Source organism: Argiope bruennichi, chromosome 6 (assembly GCF_947563725.1).
Source record: "Argiope bruennichi chromosome 6, qqArgBrue1.1, whole genome shotgun sequence".
NCBI classification, from domain to species: Eukaryota; Metazoa; Arthropoda; class Arachnida; order Araneae; family Araneidae; genus Argiope; species Argiope bruennichi.
This window is the reverse complement of record NC_079156.1, coordinates 107,032,243-107,054,414: the sequence shown is the minus strand read 5'-3', so window position 1 is coordinate 107,054,414 and position 22,172 is coordinate 107,032,243. Positions and strand designations below refer to the sequence as shown.

Genomic DNA, 22,172 nt, shown 5'->3' with positions numbered 1-22,172 from the left:
TTTTTCAAATATATTAATTTGAATTTATTCATTCAATGTGATTAGAGAATTATTTATAAGGATAAATACTTTTGAAAGTCGTAGCTGTAACTAAAAGCCCAAAAAAATTAAAATTTCTGTACGCACGAGAAAAATATTAAACACATTGTATTATAAGTTGTAATAATTGTAATTATTATAATCAAAAATGAAATTTAAGGAAGGTATTCAAAAATTAAGTATGAAACCAGGTGAAAAATGGTTTGAACAGGTAAGGTGCATTCTGCCTTAACTTTGTAAATAAGAGCAAAAGAAAACTAATTCACCGACGCATTTTAAAAATTAAAATTCTGTCAAATGATTAAAAATATCTCAATATGAACGGGGGGGGTGATTTGATATTCTTTCTTTTTCAATAAATACTAAATTATCTAATTGCAATATAAACATTATCTATGGTTGCTTTAATATTTCCTTTTTCCTCAACTTACACAAGTATAGCGAAGGTATTGTAATTGTCAAACGGCAAACATGAAATTTTGATGAAAATCTTCGTTTCAGACCTCCCCGAGTCCAAAAAACTTATTTTTGGCATCATGGTTGTCTACCTGTCTATAACAAAGACCACTCAAAAACGCTGTATATAAAGGAAATTCCATATACAGTCCCTTCACCAAATTTGTAGATTTCTAACAAATGTAAAGCAGAATCTTCAGAAGAAGTCTATCTGTAAGATTGTTTGAATAAAACTGGACTCAATAATTGCAAAATGCAGAGCACTATATAAATAAAATTTGGTGCACAGGTTTAGCATCCCAAATAGAGATTCATATCAAATTTTGAATTAAATTGTCAAGCGGTTGACCACCTGTCAGTCCATTCTTCCTTGTACATGTAAATATGATAATTCCTAACCAATGAAATTCATTATATTGTCTTATGTCTACAATTAAAGTTTAGATTCAAATTTTAATGTGGGTTGATTTGCAAAAAGGCACCCAAAACACATATTCTCAAAATAGTTTCAATAAAAATGGTAGATGCAGGCCAAAGATATGTACTTTGTAACAATCACCAGATCTGTAATTTGTAACTACTTTGCATGAAATTAGTGAATGCCATTGAAGGTATTTGTGACATTATCCAATATCTGTAATTTTATGTGGGAATGGGGTGGGGGGTTAATTGGAGCATATCTGGGAATGTTTCAAGAAGATCATTCCCATTAGGTTAGGTCTAAGGATTGAATGGAATTCAAATAGTAACTTAGATGTAAAGGAATATATCCTTGCCTTCCAGCTTGTCAAGGGGAATTTTTTTTAATATTTATCAGAAAATAAGATAATTATGCAATATTAAAACCAAAATTCAAAGAAATTTCAATTTTTAATTGGAATTTATATACTTCCTTAGATCTTATTGTCTTCCAACTAAAACATTTAAAAAAAGATAAATGAAATAGCGTAATGAATTTTATACATACATATATTTATAAAACCTTTTTTATTATTGCCTTTGAAGTTATATTTGTTAAATTCTTTAAAGAATTGTTGGAATTAAGAAATATATTAGTAAATGTATTCATAAATTTCTAGTTTCCGGTTTCTAAAATTCCAAAAGCTAATTCAAATCCTGATGTTGCAATGGCTTTGAAAGCAGAAGCTGAAAATTTACTTGATTCTGAAACAAGACTCTATCATCGATGTAAGTATATATATTACAATGTTTATATTGAATAATTGAAGACTGGAAATGAAACATTAAATACAAAAAAAAATCAATTTTAATATGTAGTAAATACAAAAGTTAGAAGCATTGAAAATGTCCAACAGACTCTATGTTGAAAACAAAAAAAAAACAATATCACCAATTACATGAGTGTCGTAGTAAATGGCTTGAAGTCATTTTTGTTGTAAAGGATATTTATGTAGTAAATATCCTTGCAGTCATTTTTGTTTTATCAGCTGTGTAATAGACCCTGAAAAATACAATTACAGCCAAAATTAGTTTAAAACCAGTTTTTCACTCTCTTATAAAATTTGCGATCAAAATTAATTATATAATTTGCAATTATATAAAATTTGTATTTTCCATTACCATCTTCCGTTAATAACAATATTTTATAAACAAAGTCAGCAAAAATAATTCAATGTATTTGAATTTCAAATACATTGATTCAATGTACATATCATCATTATGTACCTTATTTAGATTAAGATAAATCTTGTGAAATATAAAATAAGTTTATCAAAACAAATTGTATGAAGTACAGTGAAATTATCCATTGACAATCTTTAATGTTAAATTTATTAAATGACAACTTATTATTGATGCATGAACCATCTGTGATATGATATTCTTCTGTCATATTTTTATATATGATTAAATTATAAATTCATTTATGTACTCATAATATAGTTTTTATTTTCTCCTAAGCAAAAAGAAAGAAACATATAGAGTAAATATTGTCAGAAATTCAATCTCAATATTTTGACAAATCTCCATGTTTCAGACCTGCCTGAGTTTGAAAAACACATTTTTAGTATTTTGTCTAACTGTCTGTAATAAAGATAACTCAGAAAGCTTTGAGCTAGATGAGTGCAATTTGGCATATGGTGTTTACATCAAATTTGTAGATTTATTTCAAATGTCAAGCAAAATCTGTTCTTAGGAAGTCTATTTATCAGACTGTTCAAATACAATTTAATGTGATAACTACTAAAGGACGAAAGTTAGATGGATAAAATTTATTGCAGTTTCACTTTTATGCTTTAAAAAAATATATTTTAGACTTTTATGTTATTAATCTTGCATGGTAATTTGAATTATATCCAGTTGTAAGTATCTCATTCTTAGTTATAATTTTTCCTCAGCAATAATGGCTTATATTCACATTATGTATGAAAATATATTTTTCAATCACTTTCTGAATAGATGTTTTTATTAATTAATTTCACTACTAATTATTTGGTGGTGGTGTCATATAATTTTTTACAAAAAGATGATCTTCTATTTAATGTTGCAAACTTTATTTTTAGACATTCCCTTTGCATTAACTAAAAAGCATAGCATTCTAAGGAAAATATTTATAGCCAGATAAGTCTGCAAAACATTTTTTTTAAAGTTTAGTTTTTAAAATAAATGAAAATATGTTATTTTCTTTGAATTTTATATTGTGTTAAATTTGCTATTTAAAAATTATAGTATTTTCAGCATTATTATAATAATACATGTTTGATCAAGGAAAGTCCTTAATTAAAGAAGATAAGTTCATTAAAAATACATTATCATTCTTATTATATACAGACATTAACTAGATTGACCCTCTGACTCCTGAAGGTAATCAAAAACTAGTTAAAATTTAAATCCTTGTGAATAGTGACCATAAACATGGACAAAATTTGTTGTCATTTAATTATTTTGTAGTTTATTCACATCAATTAATCCAGATGATGATTGCCATTTGTTAAATGTATAATAGGCAGTTCAATCTATTCTGCCCATGTGATATATTACACATTTATTCATTAGATCAGTTTATAGTAGATTATCTAGCAGGGGGATTAATTTTTATGTGCTCCATGAACTTTAGTCTACTCAGCTAATCAAAACGATTAGAATCTCTGATTGACAAAACTGGAGTTGTCTTTGGAATTTTCCCTTGAAAATTCAAAAGTTCGTGAAGGAGCAAATTTTCTGGATTATTTCAAAAAATTCATGAATTTATCATCCTTTCTAGTACCTTGAAAAGCTGGCATATTCATGAATAATTTCTGAAAATGGTGCATTTCTTTCCCTCTTATCCAAATAAACTTGAACAATCTAAAATATTTTGAAACACTTTTTATAATGAAGTTTACTCAGAATTTGATATTTTACTTTATTTAATATAGTGAATATTAAATTGCAACTGTACTTTATTTATATTTCTTATAATTAAGTATCAATTTGAATATTTATTCTCAATATATAGTAAAAGAAAATCAACGCAGTAAAGATTTTTCATGGATAAAGAAAATTCTTCAAGCTGGTACTCTCTCAGATAAAATATCTGCTCATACAATGCTTATACAAGATTCTCCTGTATACAATCTAAGCAGTTTAGAAAATCTTATCGGATTGGTAAATACTAAAGGCAAAAGAGAATGTCTGATGGCTATGGGTAAGTGAAACTATTTCTAAAATTTAGTGTACTATTACAGAAAATATTGTTATGGAAAATTCTGAAAATTCCATAAAAAATTCCATAGCAAACGAACATACACATGGACAGTACTAACAAACAGTACTTAATCTGTAGAAAACAGCCACAACAACATAAATCAGCGAAACAGAATTCAGCAGGTAGAGAGACTTCACACAACTGTTCATGTCTCTCAAACATTTGCTGTTCTCCACTGTCAACTGCAGATTCACTACTAATATAACTAGCTACTCAGCACACAATTCGATACTGCTTCAATACTTGAATCCAAGACTTTTCACATGATTCAACCTGAACTCACTAATTGCTTAAATTCCATTTCACATTTGCTTTGCTCAGTTGATTCAACACTGACTGATTTCTACTCAGTCTCCTGACTTTTTGTAGCTTGCACAACTGGGAATAGAAAAGTCTAGAATGATTGCCACACATCCTAATGGTCCTGTTGCAAAGTTTCTGGAGATTCTAGAATCTCTCATTTTGTCGCCTAACCCAGGGGTCTTTGATTCAGTGTCCAGCAGTGCCGTTTATAAAACTCTCTCTCACGCGCGCGCGTGCGCGCAATTGAACTATCTGTGCTGGAAAGCAACATTAGCAACATATATTGAATTTCTTCTAGAAATTTATATTCTTCTTGCTAGGGAACTATGATAAATTCATAGATAAAGTTATGCTTATGGAATTATAATTTATATATTCTAAGCACCCAGTTATTCTTATCTAACAGTTTTAAGAATAGATATGAATTAGCTTTTAAGAAAACTAAAGCTTTTTTTTTTTTTAATGAATTACTGAAAACTTATGTATATTTTGTCCTTGGGATTTAAAAAATACAAATGTATTTAAAAAAGTATTGCGGATTTTTGAAAGGAATAACAAAATCAGAAAAGAGTTATGCCGCTGAGAGAGTTTATCTGTGTTTAAAATATGAGTTAGATTTTCTGGTATTTCTCTTTCAAAAAGAAACTGAATCTTCGATGGCTCAAAAGCTATCTTTTTTTTTTTTCATACATAAAAAATGCTATTGAAAACTGAGTCTTTGGTGACCACCTGCTTCATTGCAAATATTAATTGTGTTTAGTTTCTAATTAAATCTCTTGTGCGTGCGTGTATGTGAACTGAATGTTCATAATTTTCGAAGGAAATATTTTGAAACATCAGTGTGTACCAAACACTAAAACTATGTTAATTTAAAAGCCCTACGCTTGTTCTATTCATTGTGTTTATGAACCTTCCTATTAAGGTCAGTGAACTGCTTCCAAACCTAGTAGTCCTATTGGATATAACCTTATTGTGGGGATGTATTTAAAGAAAACAGATGTGCCTGCAACTTTTCAAAATTTATGAGATTGAATTGTTGCTGAAGTGAATTCGAAAACCAAAGGCTAGTTATTTTATTTGTGGCAAGAAATGGATTTCCATTTCATAGTTTTTGTCACATAATTTAACTCATGTTGAATGCATAAATTAAAATTTGGGACTTTCCTCTATCCAGTTATTTATCGTATGTGCCTGTATCTATTATCATTCATTAAATGCAATGGTTTTAAATCTGGTCCTTCTTTTGAATAATCTTGTATTTTAATTGAATTTCTTTTGCTAAATTTTATTTTTATATTTGATTTTACTATTCTTTAACTAAGCTATCTTATTAAATTTGATTACTTATCTTTCTTATATATATATGTAATACTTTCGAATCCTGTCGGCTCTTTAATATGTAACATTATTTGTTGTGAAGCAGGATGCAGTTTGAAGACAATGAAGAGACTTTTTATCTTTTTAAATTCTTTTTAATCCATCGGGAAAGCATAATTATTTACAAGCAAAGACACGGACAAGACGTCCGCCACAGTGCAGCACAAAAGCCGAAGTGGGGAAGAAGGGCGAAATAAATTATCCCTCATCTTATATTACCTTAGATTTTGATAGGGAAAATATTTCTTCATAGTGCTAATATATTATTAAGATTCTGATAGGGATTTCTGACGCATGTCAATCATGTGTAAGGGAAACACAGGGATCTTTTAAGAAAGAAAGTGCTTACTGGACATTTTTTACCCCTTCACACCGAGCGTGCGAAAGTAACGGCGTTTAGCAGATTCGGCAGTTTTAGAAAGCTTATCTTGAATTAATTAAGTAAAGAAAGTGGAATTGGATCACGAAATAAGAAAATATTTTTTAGAATGAAGTTACTATGGGCTAAATTAAGATAAAATCTTGGAAATTAATTAAATTGAAATTAAAAGTTTAAAATATCATTACATATATATAATATTATTATTTTTTTTAATAAGGGAACTTTTAGGGATGAGTCTTGTTTTCCAAATTCCTTTTTTAATTATCTGTTAACTAAAAAAATATATATAATAGTTTCTTTTTTCATTTGCATTGTTTTGTAAAAAAATATTTTGCATTTATTAAGCTTTAATTTAATATCTTTCTTTTTATTATTAATTCTTTTGAGCTACTTTAATTTCTGTTACTTTAATTTTCTTTTCCTTTTTTTCCCCCACCCCATTTCAAAAAAAAAACTATGACATTTCAAAAAGATCTATCCTTGAATGCACTACATACATAGATGTGTTAATTTATAAAATACTTATAATGTTTTTGTTTTTTTTTTCCTCCTTCCTTACAGATACTTTACAAGATCTTTTTATTGGAGATTTGCTTCTTGAGGACCGAAAGTTAAGAATGTTCAATGAAGTAAGACATTTCATATTTGCAGTATCATAAAAATAAAAACGCTTGTAGGTGACTTGTGCTGTTTTAAAACTATTATATTTTAATAATGATGAAATATTATTAATGTATTCAAGCTTTTTCTGTTTTCATGACATATAATTTCTAATTTTCAGCAACCTTTGGAACAGATGAATGAAATAAGTCAAGGTGATACTGCTGTGAAAAAACAATTGCAAATTTTATGGATTTTTGAAGAACGGTTGAAACTTCAGTACAAAAAATTCTTAAGTAACTTAGTTGCTGTGAGTCATGATACAATTGAAAAAACCAAAGTAAAAGCTGTTAGTGTAATGGCAAAGTTACTTATGGATAATTGTGAAGAAGAACAGGTATATTTTCTGTTGTTTCCTGTATTATCAAATAACTGTAAAAGGTTTTTAAAAATAATTTGATTTTTTAGGAATATTTCTTGTTTTTACATCATTTATGATTAAAAAAGTATTGATATTGTATAATATATAATTTTAGATTTGTGTGTTAAAAAAAAAAAAAGAATGATCTGATAAAATTTAAGATTAATACCATACATTCACTTAGTGGAAAGTATTTTATTTATTTTGAAAACAAAACTCTAACAGAAAAATACAAACTATTCTCTAGACAGATGCTTTAATATCTGAATCATTAATTATTCTTTTTCTTCTTAGTTCCTTTTAGAAAATCTAGTTAATAAAATTGGAGATCCTATTCCCAAAGTGGGTTCTCATTCATGCCACCAGTTGGGTGCAATACTTAATCATCATACAAATATGAAAACTGTCATAGTTCAAGAAGTAGAAAGATTGATTTTTCGTCCTAATCTAGCAGAGAGAGCTAAATATTATGCACTTTGTTTTCTAAATCAGGTAAGATACTTATTGCAAAAAAACATTTACTATTTTTATCTTTTAATAACTAAAATAGCAGGCATTAATTTTTTTAACTCGGAAATGAATAAATTTTTGTTTACTATTAACAACAATATTCTGAAGAAATAACATATATAAGTTGAACTCTTCAACTGTAGATAATCATTTACTTCCTCTTGTACAAAATAATATATATAGTGTTCCCAAACATTTTTTAACATGATAATCTTTATTGGTTGAATACTGTCCATAAATGAAGACATGCAAAAAAGTGAATTGTATATTGTAAATATTATTCAAAACACTCTGTAAATAGCTTTAAGCTAACTTAGAATTATGAATTATAGGTATTTGCTAAAGAAAAATTTTCAAAATTAATATTTGTTTTTTTAATTACAAATTAATCAAAGTTTTAATGTAATAGTTTCAGAGTATCAGAGCATATTGTTATAGAAAAACAATTTTTTCCCCACTTTCAAATTCAGAACTTCAGCTTTTTAGTATTAGTAATTTTAATTCATTAGAATTTTTTTTTGGGGGGGGGGGGTATTTAAAAAGGGTGTATTTTTTATTATCTGTTTCCTTTTGTCATGATAAATGAGTCAATCTGTCGTCTATTTCATTTGATTCCATAAAGCATTGTATTGTGAATTATTTTACCAAAGACAAAAAGAATTATTTATTAGAATTAATATCTGATTGATTGCTATTATATACTAATATATGCTGTGTTTTAGGGAATCTAAAAATAACAACTGGTGCCATATCAAAGTTTTTAAATACTTAGGAACTAAAGGCATTTAATAGTATTTTGGGCTTTTAATTGCTTAAGAATTTATGCATCTCAGAATTTATTTATTTATTTTTTCTTATTGGATGAATAACACTTTTTAAAGGTCTAGCAACTTTATTTGTAATGACAGTTGATAATGCTTAGCAAAAAATTTCTGTAATAAGTTGAGATTACCAAATGTCTCTAAAATAATTCTTGCTGGTGTGGTATGAAAATCTGGAAGAAGCCTGTTATCTGGCCACCATTCAAAGTGAAACATTTAATTGAAATAGTTATTATTTTCAAGGTATTATAAATCTTAATGTGAATAATGTCTTGACAGATAGACATATAAAATATTTTCTTGCTTTTTAAATTATACTAAGAAACACATGCTCACTCATACACATATATTCATCAAATATTTTTATATACTTTAATGGATAATTCTAATAAGAGCTAAATATTTAATATTTCAGTTTATTATTTATATTTTTCCATGAGTTTGTAATATTTTTGTAATTTTTTGTTATTTTTAGGTTATTCTTAGTCATGATGAATTTGCTCTTGCAAATCATCTAATTATGATATACTTTGGGCAATTTAAACTCTTTGTGAAAACAGGTGAGGTCAATACCAAAATGATGAGTGCCCTTTTAACTGGTGTTGCCCGTGCTTATCCTTATGCAAAGTTGAAAGATAATATAATTCTTGAACAACTTGATGCCATGTATAGACTTGTACATATGGTGAGCTTCAATATCAGTGTTCAAGCATTGATGCTTATTTTCCAAGTAAGTTCTATGATTTTAAACAAATACTATAAAAGTTATGAATCTTTGAATCTGAATGAAAAAATTCTTTAGATATAAGGATTTGTTTTAAGTAAAGTGATGGAATTGTTTGTGGAAATGTATAATTTTTATGAAAAGTTATATGAAGAAACAGGTCCTTATAATAGATGGATTTTTAAATTCAGTTCCACCTAGATTCCCTGTTGTTTTGTGTACATATAAGAAATTTCAATAAAGCCTTTAGAATTCTAAATTCAATTAATTTTTTTAGAAAGCTGTGTTTATTTGCATATGCATTAAGGTGTTTTTGAGAAGTCTGACAAAAGTATTCCTTTCAGAGAATCCATTTATATGTCCCCAGCCTCATTGTTTAGTTACCCATTTTTTAAATGTGCAGAAGTATTATCTATTTTATTTTTAACATGTGGTTTTATTTCTTTTCTTCATTATTACTGGTTTTAAAAAAATTATTATGTTATTTTAATAAATCTAATATACTTTTCCAAATTTTGGATTTTGATCTCAAGTAAGTTTTCATGCTTCACTTACTTGTTTATTTCCTTCCTTAGAAGCTGTTATAAAATTTTTCTGATAGAAGTGAGGTTCAGAAATAGAAAAATTTAAGAATTAGTTTAAGACTATGTTAAATGACCTAAGAAATAAAATAAAATTATTTTTTAAAAACATTTTGCTGTTTTAATCTTTGTGAAAGAAGATTTATTCATTCTTAATTTGAAGCAATGGCTTCACAAATTTAACAAAAGATGCAATTTTTGATTCTGTAAATAAAATATAAATAAATCTTGATTTTTTTTTTTTATTTATTTATTTAAGGTTTTAGATTCCAGTGATTCAGTTTCAGACAGATTTTATGGGGTTTTATATAGGAAATTACTTGATCCGGCTCTTAGCTCTTCTTCAAGACAAGCATCTGTTCTTAATTTGGTTTTCAGAGCATTAAAGAAAGATGTAGCTGTTGTAAGAGTAAAAGCATTTGTAAAACGCTTGCTGCAGGTATGTCTTTTTATAAATTCCACCCTCTACCTAGTCTAAGATTAATGAATTTAATCATTAAAAACCATCAAGAGATATAGAAACCAGATGTAATATTAACTAATTATAGATATATTGATAAATATAGATATTAGATGAATATTAAATTTTATCCATTTTGTATTCATGGAAATGAATTATCTATTCTATCACCTGTTTAGTCAGGAAGATTTTCATTTTAAGCATCTTTAAATATTTTCCACATAATTTTGCATATTTTTTTTAATAATTTATTTATTTATTATCCAATTACAGTTGAACTGTGATTATCTGAATTAAATAGAATCAGACCAATTTGCAGCAATTCTGACAGTTGAGTAAAGCTTAAAAATTAAGTAATAAAGAACTCAAGTATAAACAAAACAATATGATGTATGAAATTAAGTTTATCAAGCATTAGTTAATGAAATAAATACTTTAAGATAATAAATATTTTTATGTTTGGAATTTCATTATATATATAAATATGTATTAAAATTACAGATGAACTGTACAATATATATTTATCCTATTTTGTTTCTGCAAAAATTATCTACCTTGGTTGGGGAAGAAAATTAAATATATTTTAAATTTATTTTTCTGAAAAATTGGGTATTTTCTCAATCTTAATAATGCTTTTTAGTAAATTGTAATATGAAAATTATGTGTGATATTTGATTGTTTTTATTAATCACTTATAAATTAATAACTTTTTGTCTTAAATTGAAAGACAGTCAAACTTGTTAAATACCAAAATATATTTATTTTTATCTTAATTTATATATAAGTAAATTACTACCTTTAACCAAACTTTTTTTGCCAATTTAGATATTAGTTATTCAGGAACTATCTCAGTATATTTCTGAAAACAAAAATAATTGTTTTTTAAAAAAAATTATAGGGAAAAGAAAACTACATTTCAGTATGACATGCTTTTAATTTTCTTGCATATGCTTTTTCTATATTTATGTGTTTCTTGATGATGCTGTATTGTGCTCATTTTATAATATAATACAATGTTTTAAATGAATAGGTTAATGTTATTATTTATATGCATCCATATTTATAAATGGCATTATATGAATGGTTTATCTCTTATACAAGTCCATATTTCAACTGTGAATTTCAAGCAATTTTAATAAAATATGTTCATATTGTTTCTCTTCAATAAGACTAATACATATTAGTCTTAAAGATGATGATCTTTTCTCAAATTCTAATATTTTTGTTCCTTTTTCAAAATAATAATAATAATAAATTATATAGAATATAAAATGCTTTAAATTAATCTAAATTTATTATTTTACCTTTCTAATAAATAGAATTTTTATTATTTGATATCTAATTGGTATAATAGTTGCAAATAGGTATAATAATAAATATATCTAAGAATTGTTGAATTTGCCTCTAGCTTTAAAATAAAAATTTCGTAAAAGAAAAAAATTATGCATTACTGAACTAATTATAATTCATTTCCGCATGTTTTCAATATTAAAAAAAAAAAAAAACTGATTGGCATTTATGTAAAATTAAATTTACTTTGACTGATTAATTCTTGCATTCTTTTTAATATAGGTAGCTCTTTGTCAGGCTCCAACTCTCCAATGTGGTATCCTTATTTTAATATCTGAATTGAATAAAATACACCCAACCCTTCTGGAAACTAAAAGAGCTTTTGATACAGATGATGAGAGTGATGAGCATTATGAAGATGTTCCTAGTGTAAGATATTTTGCAACATTATCTTTTTTAAACAATTTTTATGCTGAATTTTAGTGTCTTCATATCTTACATAAAATTCCATATGTTTTTAAAAATCTTTTTATAGTTATTATTCTTAAAGTTTTATAGTTAAAATTCTTAAATTAGCATTTTATTCTGTAATGGTTAGTATGCTCTTGTTTTGTGTAAAATTTTTCATAATTATGTAAAGTTCACAGTTATGTTTATTGTTATTATTTCTGCATTCGTAGATACTGTGTGGCAACAGCAGTTTGTGATTATTAGTATTGCTACTTGTATTTGATATCGAATAAGAAATGTTCTTGTCCTTTAATATTAATTAAATGTTTATTCGGTTAACTGCCTCTCCATTCTTAAGCTAATCCTCATACAATATTACCGCCTCTTTTAATTATATTATAATGTGGCACAATAATAGATTTAGAATAACTTAGTTAAAACTGAAAATAAATGAAATTATTATGATTAAGTATATAGAAATGTTAAGATTGGACATTGTTATTGCCATTAATCTAAAATATTTTTTTTTCATTTTAATTAATTTTGAACTTTTTTATTTGACAATTTTTATTATTATTAAACTAGATTTGTAATTTTTCAAACTTGTTATTTTGTGATTATCACACACACAAAAAAAATCTTTTAATGTATAATTTTGAAAATTATTTCCATAAAAATTGTCTTTTGTTTCTATTTTTTACAACTATTGCTATGTAGGAATAAAGCCAGCATAAAAAAAAAATCATTTAATAATATTAAAACAAATATGAAGTTTCAAACTTTTTAATTTCATATTTTAGTATTTGAAATTATGTAAACTAGCAAATATATTCTATAAAAAATTTTGTTATTCCAAAGATATTTTCCTTTATATTAAGATTTTATACTTTTATGGAAATTATCTGGTGTTATCACAAAATAACTTAGTTAAAACTAAACTATGATAATTGTAACTTTTCATTTTTCAAAAAAAAGAAGAAAATTTTGAAACACAGGTAGCAGAACACAACTAATGTGTACACAGACAGCACTTGCAGAAATCAACAACACAATTGCAAACAGCTAATTATTATTAAATAACACAATAGTGCTCTGAGTGCAGCTAGAGAACTTACTCTGCAATCAACATTAGAAAGAGATAATTCTCATTTTGATGCATGCTTTTGTTTATATGATCTATATGATATTAAATATAAAAAAAAATTTTTTAAGGATTTGTGAATTTTAGCTTCTAAAGCAAAATCAACATAATTTTTATACTTTCAAGATTTTATTTTTCATTAAGAGTTTTGCTAGGATCAGGAATCATTGGCCTGGCATACATTAAAAAAATTATAAATTTCTCTTTGTTACCATGAGATTAATTATGCCAGGATCAATGACCCCTGTGCATATTACACATTTATAATGATTCTCTTATTTAAAATATTAATTAATTTTTCAGGAAGATGAAGATGGTGATCAAAAATCAGAAACCAAAATGGAAGAATCAGATGTCAAACCTGAAGTCAAACCATCTTGGGTTCACAAGCAACAAAGAACTAAAAATAAAAAGACCAATCCTAAATCTGCATATGACTTTAATTGTCGAAATCCTCTGCATGCCAATGCAGAGTGTCAAGGACTATGGGAGCTTCTCTTTCTTAAACAAAGTTTCCATCCTTCGGTGTCTCTTTTTGCCCATCAAGTTTCAAATGCTACTGAAATCAAATATAGTGGAGATCCATTATTAGATTTCACTACCACACGTTTCTTAGATAGATTTGTATATAGAAATCCTAAAAAAAACTCCGAAAACTTTTTATCTGATCCCAAAAATAGAGTTTTTGGACCCAGGAAGTTGAAAGAATCTAAAAAAATGCCTATACTTGAGGATGAATATCTGCAACAAAAAGAAGATAAAGTTCCGATTGAAGAGCGTTTTATTTATAAATATTTACGAAACAGAGCAGCTGTAGTTGGTAAAAAGAAGGATGATTCAGATATTGAAAGTGTGGGAAGTGATGAATTTCAGAAATTATTGGACGAAGTACGTAGCATTTATAATATCATTTTTATAGTTAAGCATTAAAATCCTGCATATATTTATTACAGTCACATCTTGAATCATAAGTCCTGTAATGATTATGTCACTTTATAACATTTTATATCATATTAATTTTTTGTAGATATTTTAAAATGCTTTTAACTGATTATTCCATAAATTAATAAATAATTAACTATACACATATAATTATTACATAGAATCTCTGCTGTGTCATATAAGATTTACTATCTGAATTAATTTATATTAAAACTGTAGAATTTAATTAACTTTTAAATACTGAAAGCAACTTTTGAATTTTAACATATAATATTAAAATATTCTTTTAATTGTTTACATTTTATACAAAAAGAAAATTGTAAAAAGGATTACTCAGTTAAAAAAGGAAATTAGAATTCTGAATATAATGAGTTTAGTTCTTTTTTTTAGATCTTGAAATATGAATTTCCCATTTTATACAGCAATTAAAGAATTTACTTTCAATAATCCTTGTAGAAGAAAAAAGGTCCAAACCATTATAGGAGGAACCAAGAAACACACATATAACTAATAGTAGCAAGAGTGTGCTGTAAGAAGGGAGGGGAAATCCCCATTTGTATGAAATGCATTATTGACTCATCAACTAATTGGAATGTAGAAACATTGTTTGTTTGTTTTTAAAGAGATTCAGGTGCTGAAAAGGGACCCTCATGATTAAAACTAAACAAGTTTTTTTTTTTTTTTTTTTCCCCACTTAATCAAAACAAAGAAAGAATTTGAAAGTAAATTTAATATAAATCTTAACTTTTTTTCAAAGATTATGTTTTCAATAACTTTACAGCTGAAAGTATACGTGATAAGATCTTTAAAAATAAAGCAATAAAATGAAATCCATTACATTACCCTGCATTTTTTTTTTTTTCGCTATTAACAATACTTTTTTTTTTCATCACTCAAATTAAGTTTATGTGGTAATTAATAAAAATTTCCTTTAATTTATACTTTTCCTTGATTTGCATCACTGTTATTTTTGTCTCTTGAAGAGAATAAAAGAAGGTTAATATTACATTTATAAATTAGCAACATATAGAAATATTGTTATAAAGGCTTATTTATTAAGTCATTTAATAAAATTAAGTTTGCATTGCCTAGATTTTCACTCTGTTGAGATGATCAAAAATAACCGGAAGACAAATCCTTAAATAATTTGTTAATTATATTTCAGTTAACTATCTTCTTGAAAACCTCTAAATTATTTCGTTAAACCATAGACATGTATGTAGTTATTATTATGATTTCTTTCTTTAGAGAAACTTTAAATAAAATTTTTTTAATTATATACAAAGTGTAATTGCCTTTTTTTTTTTTTTTTTTTTTTTTTTTTTGCTATATTAGACATGTTTTATATATTATTTTGGCTTTTGATAATATATTGAAAATATGAAATAATGCAAAAATTATTAGCCAATATAGTGCAAATTAATTAGGAATAAATAAAATTTTATTCTTTCGGATTAACCTTTTCCATATAAAAGATGGTTTTATGTAAATTTATTTTTTTTAAAAACCGGAACTCTTATTGCTATTTATTTTCTTCATAAAATATCAAATATATAATATGGAGAGGGGGGGGTTCATCTGCAAACTTTCTTGTATACTCATTAATAAATACTGTATTTGTGATTATTAACTGCATGTCATTGGCTAACAATAATTACAAAAAGCATATTAGCAAGCAGTCTTTGGTAATTAATATCTGGAATGCAGTTATTATACAAGAATCAGAAACTGAATGTGTATTTGGGGGGGGGGGGGATAACCAAAAAATTGACACTACAGTTATAATCATAAAATTTCATACCACATTTCATGCATTGAAGTCATTGCATTTATTTTTGAATTAGCATGTTTATGTGCTTATGAACAGAGATAACTCCATTATTGATTTGATTCCAAATTTAATAAGTATCTATTCTTCAAATGGTAAATCTATATACCAAAATTGGTATACAGATCATATACCAGATTTCATTCATCCAACTCAAAGTGTTTCTGATTTATCATATTCACAAACAAACATAATTCTCAAAAAAAAAAAATGTTTTCTGGACTTAAGAAGGTTTTAAATGTAGAGATTCATAAAAATTCATTTTTTGACAATTATAATATTTTCACTTCATATACAAGAAATTAAAAATCTAGAAATGACTAATTTCATGAGAATCCACTGGCTTTCCTCTGTTTTACATAAATAATTGTTTGATTCTGATCCTTTTGCTGGATTTCCCTCTCCCTCCCCTCCCCCCCCCCCCCCCCCCAAGAAAGGAGGTTCTTACTTTTATGTTGCATTTGTTTTAGACTCATATTTATATAAGTAAAATGCCTTCTTTTTCTAAATGATTTTTTTTTTTCCTTGATTTAAGATTCACCCTGAAGATGAAGGAGATGATTCTCTGAATTTTGCTAAAGAGTTAGGGCTTCAAAAGTTGAAAAAAGGGAAAAAAAGAACTGCTCATAGTGATGATGAAGAAGCATCTGACAATATCAGTGATGAAGAAAGTGATTTTGAAGATCTTGATCTTGATGATGAAGAACTAGGTAGTGCACTTGGAGACCTGGATGATGAAGATTTTGAAATCTGTGAAGAAGATTTTGTTGATGAAGGTATGGACTGTTCTGTTTTATAATTATTAGTTATTAATTATGCTTTGAAAAATTTAATACTTGACTTTCAAATTCATTTTTTTAAGTCTATGATAAATTAAGCTGGAAGCATAGGGGGGAAACTGCCCAGATCATAAAAATTAGTGAAATAATCTTGAATATGATTCTAATGTGTTAGAAAGTAATTGACATTTTTAGTGGGATTTAATGATATATAAAATATGAAAAGACACCAGTTTCTTATGTGTTTTTCATACAAGCATGCAATTTCATATTATGCATCAGGTATGTCTTTCTAATTTTCCAATGAAATAATGGTAGTTTCAAATTATAGGCAAGTGCTCTTAAGTAGTCATCTAATGATAAATTTGCTTTGAAAGTTAGTATATTATTCGGGACTGAAAAGAAAAGTTCTTATCTAAGAATTAGACTTAAAAAGTAAATTTTAATAAAATAGAGAATTTATCAACTATTCAGGCCTGTTAATAATTGTATTTCTTATTTTTAAAATCAAACTTTCATTTGTGTTAATATTGTCCAGATGAAATGTCAGTTATTTGAAATTATTTAATGAATCACATGCTGATATCTTTTAACATGCCTATCTTTTTCATGCAATAATTTTGGTTGCATCGTAGGTGGTTTTAATGATGAAGAAAGACCAAAAAAGAAGAAAAAGAAAATGCAAAAGTAGATATATTATTTTTCTCAAAAGTAACATAATTTTTTTTTTCTTCTTCTTTTCTAAATATTTTTCTTAACTAATAATGAAAAATGATTTATTTGTAGCTTTGAAGAGGATAATACATTAGCTGATGCAGATGAAGTAAGTATGATTTATTTTTATTAAAAACTTATTGGCATACATTAAAGTTATTCTTAAGCTTAAATATTGAAGGCAAGGTTTTTATTTGCATTGCATTTTAATTAGGAACAATAATCTCAGGTTGATTAATATACAACTATTTAAATTTCACTTGTAGAATTACATGGTACTGGTTTTTTTTTTTTTTTTTTTTCTACTTCTAAATAACATTATCAGATAAGATTTCTGATAAACAATAGCAATTTAACGTTGTTCTAAATATTTGTTAATTATTCAATTATTATTTATAAATATTCTGACTTACAAAGAAAATAAAGGTTTAAAAAATGTTCTCAATATTTATCCATTTTGTTTAATAATTTTGATTCTTAAACTGCAGTGTGTGTGTGGATGTGTGTAAAGAACCATTTAATGAAATATTCTATATAATAAATTGTTAAAAATCAATATTCTTAAAGTACTAAGCAACAAATTGTTGTGCAAAAATGATGCAAAAATTAAATTTCCTTATATAAATTGTAAAACAGTGTTCAAAACAAAACCTTAAATTAATTGTAGTTTTAAAAATAATAAGTGTTTTTGTTAAAAGAATAATATTGACTCTAAAAATTAATCATTGATAAAATAATGACTGTATCATGATTACCATGTAATTAAACTAACAATTTTAATTTATAGTTTGATAAATAATGTGTTAAAATTTTAAATGCGAAATGCATTAAATTAAAAATTTAATGTATTTAAAAAAAAAAAATTCTTCCTTTAGTTCTCTGCTTTACTTGAAGAAGCTGCTGAAGATAATGTAACATCAGAAGCATTTAAAAGAAAAGATAAATCAAGTCAGTACACATTTACAATTTTCTGAAATTTTTAATGTATTATCAATTTCTTTAGATAATTTTATATTCATTCAAAATCATATTCAACTTTCATTTTTATTTTTAGGTGCTAAACAATTGAAATGGGAAATGGACAGAGATCGCTTCATAAAAAATAAAACAAAGAAGTCAAAATTTTTTAAAAAGAAATCGAAAAAACAAAGGAAAGCTTAAAAGCTTGTAAATATTTTAGTATGTATTATATTTTAATTTTTAAAAAAATATTTCAAATCCATTATTATTATTATCTGTCTTATGTTGTTTTACGAAAATTGGAAATATTTTAACTGTCTAGTAATATACTTCTTTATAAACGTCATGCCAATTCTCAAATTAGGTTTCCTCTAGTACCTCTTAATATTTGTGCGAAATTTAAAAAAAAAATAGTCAATGCTTGAAATACCAAATAATCAATTTTTGTTTTTTTTATTTTTTATTATTATTATTATTATTATTATTAACTTATTTTCATTGACATATTTGCAAGACACTAAATATAAGATTCATGAATCCTATAGACCACCTGCAGAATTACCTATTTCTTCCTAATTAACAAATATATATATATATTATTTCTATATTATAAGATAAAAGAGGAACATAGGAGAGAGGGTGATTAACTCTCAATTGCTTTATTTGTGCTTATGCATCAATCCATGAGCCAAAATGTTTTAAAAATTACTGGTACAGAATATGTACTAGTAAAATTTATGGTATGAATGTGCTTTAACATTTTCGAAAAAGATTTGGATAGCCCATAGATAGTTTCAAAACAATAAATCTAAACATATCCAGTCAATCAGAATTCAAAACATCTACACAGAAAATGAAGCAAAGTGCTTTTCTATGTCAAACATAATAATTTCCAAGTTATTGCAATTTTAAATTTTTGTTACATACAAATTTTAACTAATGTTTTGTCTGTTTTGTAATGTATTGTTTGAATATGACTTTATTTCACTAATGAAATATTAAGAATTTTCCAGTATTTTTTTGTTTTAATAAAATTTTATTATTTTTATATCTAAAAAGAAATTAGAAAAATAGTATTGATGCATTTATATATTTTACTTCTTTATTATACTAACATATATATATATATGTAGCATGTGACATTTTCAGTCATAAAATAAATAAACTTTATAATTAGTACAATCTCCAGAAAACAAATTAAAATTGCCTAAAACCACCTACTTGTGCAACATGAAGCTGTTTGATTTTTTAACTCTTTCTGAATGTATGTGCATGGAAAGAAGGGCACCCATAAGTTCTGGGGGGGGGTGCTAATAGTAAAGTTCTTGGCTTCGGGACCAGAACGTTTGAGTCTTGATTCCATAAAAGAATTGTCATATAAGCGGGTTTGGTGCACGTTAAATCCGCCGGGACCAAAAGTTCTCCTATTGGACAGAGAGGCAAGCTCAGGTGTCGTTCTTGTCATCTGAACGAAATTCAAAATTGCAAGGTCTGTCCCAAAATAGTTCTAATGTTGCTTTAAAAAGGAACACTAATATAACTAAACTACAACCTACAAGACAGGACTCTGAAAACATCAATTGTCCTTACAAGCCAGAGCATTTTCTCCCTCTAAGCATAATGTGCATTATATTTCAGAAAAATGCATATAATAATTTATAAAATGTACCTTTTGCATAGAAATAAAAGAATTTTTAAATAGATATGTTTTCAATCTTACTTAAAAAACAATAAAAAGTATGGTGTGTTTTATTATGGTTGACAGTACTTAAAGTAACATCGATTATTGATGTGAAATTTTAAAAAACGAAAATTTACGTTTAACATTTTAAAATCCAAGTAGAAAATTGTTATAATTAATGCTTCAAAACTGTACATAAAATGTCGAAACGCTTATCGGTATAAAAACCAACATTAGTCTCATCTTCGAGCACACTTTGCATGTTCTAAATTTCTGTTTTGTTGCCATCACCAGAAAATTTAATAGACTGATCATTCATAAATTTACATTCCCTCCCTCTTCCTAAAAAGAGAAACAATCTTTTAGCCATGACTAAACAAATGAATTCGAGAGGATTATAAATATATTGCTAGAATAAAATCCTAATCCAAATGAAAGTATAAATTTTAACAATCACTTCCGAATGAGCATGTGCTTCTCCTTTACATTATCAAACATGTGTTTTTGTTTTACGAAATCTAATAATTCACAGACGCCCATTTTTATCTGACCTTGGAGTGAGAAATTTTAATGTATGGAACTAATTTTTTGAAATATTAATGTCATCTACTAAAAAACAATTTGTTCCCAAAGCCCGATGCACTCATACACCAGTAGGCCTACCATGCACTTCTGCATTGACACAAGGAAGTAGCATTCAGCCCTAAAGAGAGTCCAACCAAATGCACATGTGCGTCTTTTGTACTGAAGGGGTTAAATATTAATTATTATATTATTAATAAATCGATAATTAATTGAATGTTATATAATTTAAAAATAATTTAAAGGGGAAATTTTAATAAAATCAGATTATTTAATATATAATTCCATACATGCTACTCATTATGATAATTGTAAATTATAAAATGGTCTGTAATTAACAAAAATATCATATGAAATAATACAAAACATAATATATATTAATTAATGGATTCCTTTGCATTAATTCAATTATTGCATATAATAATTGAATTTTATGCTTTAACGCAGACAGACATTGTTTAATTTTGATAAATTGTAAAGTAAAATTATGTTGTTTTTTAGCTGCAAAAACAATAATGTTTTCAAAATTCTTAAAGATTATGAGAATAAAAAATATTTTACTTATGTTTTATTTTGTACTGGTAATAATAATTTTTTTTTCTCTTTATAGATAAACCATTCATGAATGCCTTTCCAAGAGAAATATTACATTTGCTTGTATGTGTATAGAGTAGAAATATATGTACATTTTTGTATTTTGTCTGTGTATTTTTTGCCTACAGCTCCCCTCCCCCTTGCCATTACTTGCAGAGTTTTGTATTACATTTCCATTCTGAATATCTATAACAGGGCAATTTTGAATTAATTGCAAGAAAGGTGTTGCATCAAATTGATATAGACTAATATAGAGATTTTCAAAAAATTATTTTCTAGGTGATTAAAAGTGTTTAGAAGCAGAATAAATGAAAGATGCATGTAAGGTCAATACTCATCTAGTCTTAGACAATTTGTTTTGAATATAAAGATCAATGAAACTAACAACCAAATATTACTCTAAACTTCGGAGGTTTTTGTTTTATAGTGAATAGCAAAAACTTATTGTTTAAAAAAAATATATTTTTTAAGAATCCAAAGAAAATTTATGCAAAAGTATGAACCTTGTTGAATTATATAAGCAAAATAGATGTAAATTAATCTAAATTTTTGTGGAATATTCTTAACTTTTTATTTTGGAAAAGTATCTTAAATAGGTTATTTACTTTATTTGTAAATGTTTCATTGTTTATCACTATCAAATATGGATTTATATAGAAAATCAATAAAATTTCTTATTTTTCAAAATGCTATATAGATAAATATATCATTTCCTAAATTTCATACTAACTTATATCATTAGAAAATAAAATTATATATTTGTTCATTTCTGTGGGTTAAAGAAATAGTTTACACACAAAATCAAGAGAATTTAATGATTAGAAACTAGAA

At 26.0% G+C, this 22,172-nt stretch overlaps 1 protein-coding gene across 1 annotated transcript; it reads left to right on the top strand.

Moving 5' to 3' along the window:
* The first annotated feature begins 96 nt into the window (after positions 1-96).
* LOC129972708 (CCAAT/enhancer-binding protein zeta-like) lies at positions 97-21,852 on the top strand. The gene is made up of 16 exons (XM_056086940.1): positions 97-250; positions 1,575-1,683; positions 3,953-4,141; positions 6,825-6,892; positions 7,045-7,260; positions 7,579-7,776; positions 9,091-9,345; positions 10,180-10,359; positions 11,953-12,099; positions 13,565-14,149; positions 16,567-16,807; positions 17,446-17,497; positions 17,597-17,633; positions 18,400-18,472; positions 18,579-18,703; positions 21,358-21,852. The coding sequence occupies exons 1-15, from the start codon at positions 188-190 to the stop codon at positions 18,683-18,685; spliced, it is 2,520 nt and encodes an 839-aa protein (XP_055942915.1). The 5' UTR covers positions 97-187; the 3' UTR covers positions 18,686-18,703; positions 21,358-21,852.
* Positions 21,853-22,172: the final 320 nt, after the last annotated feature.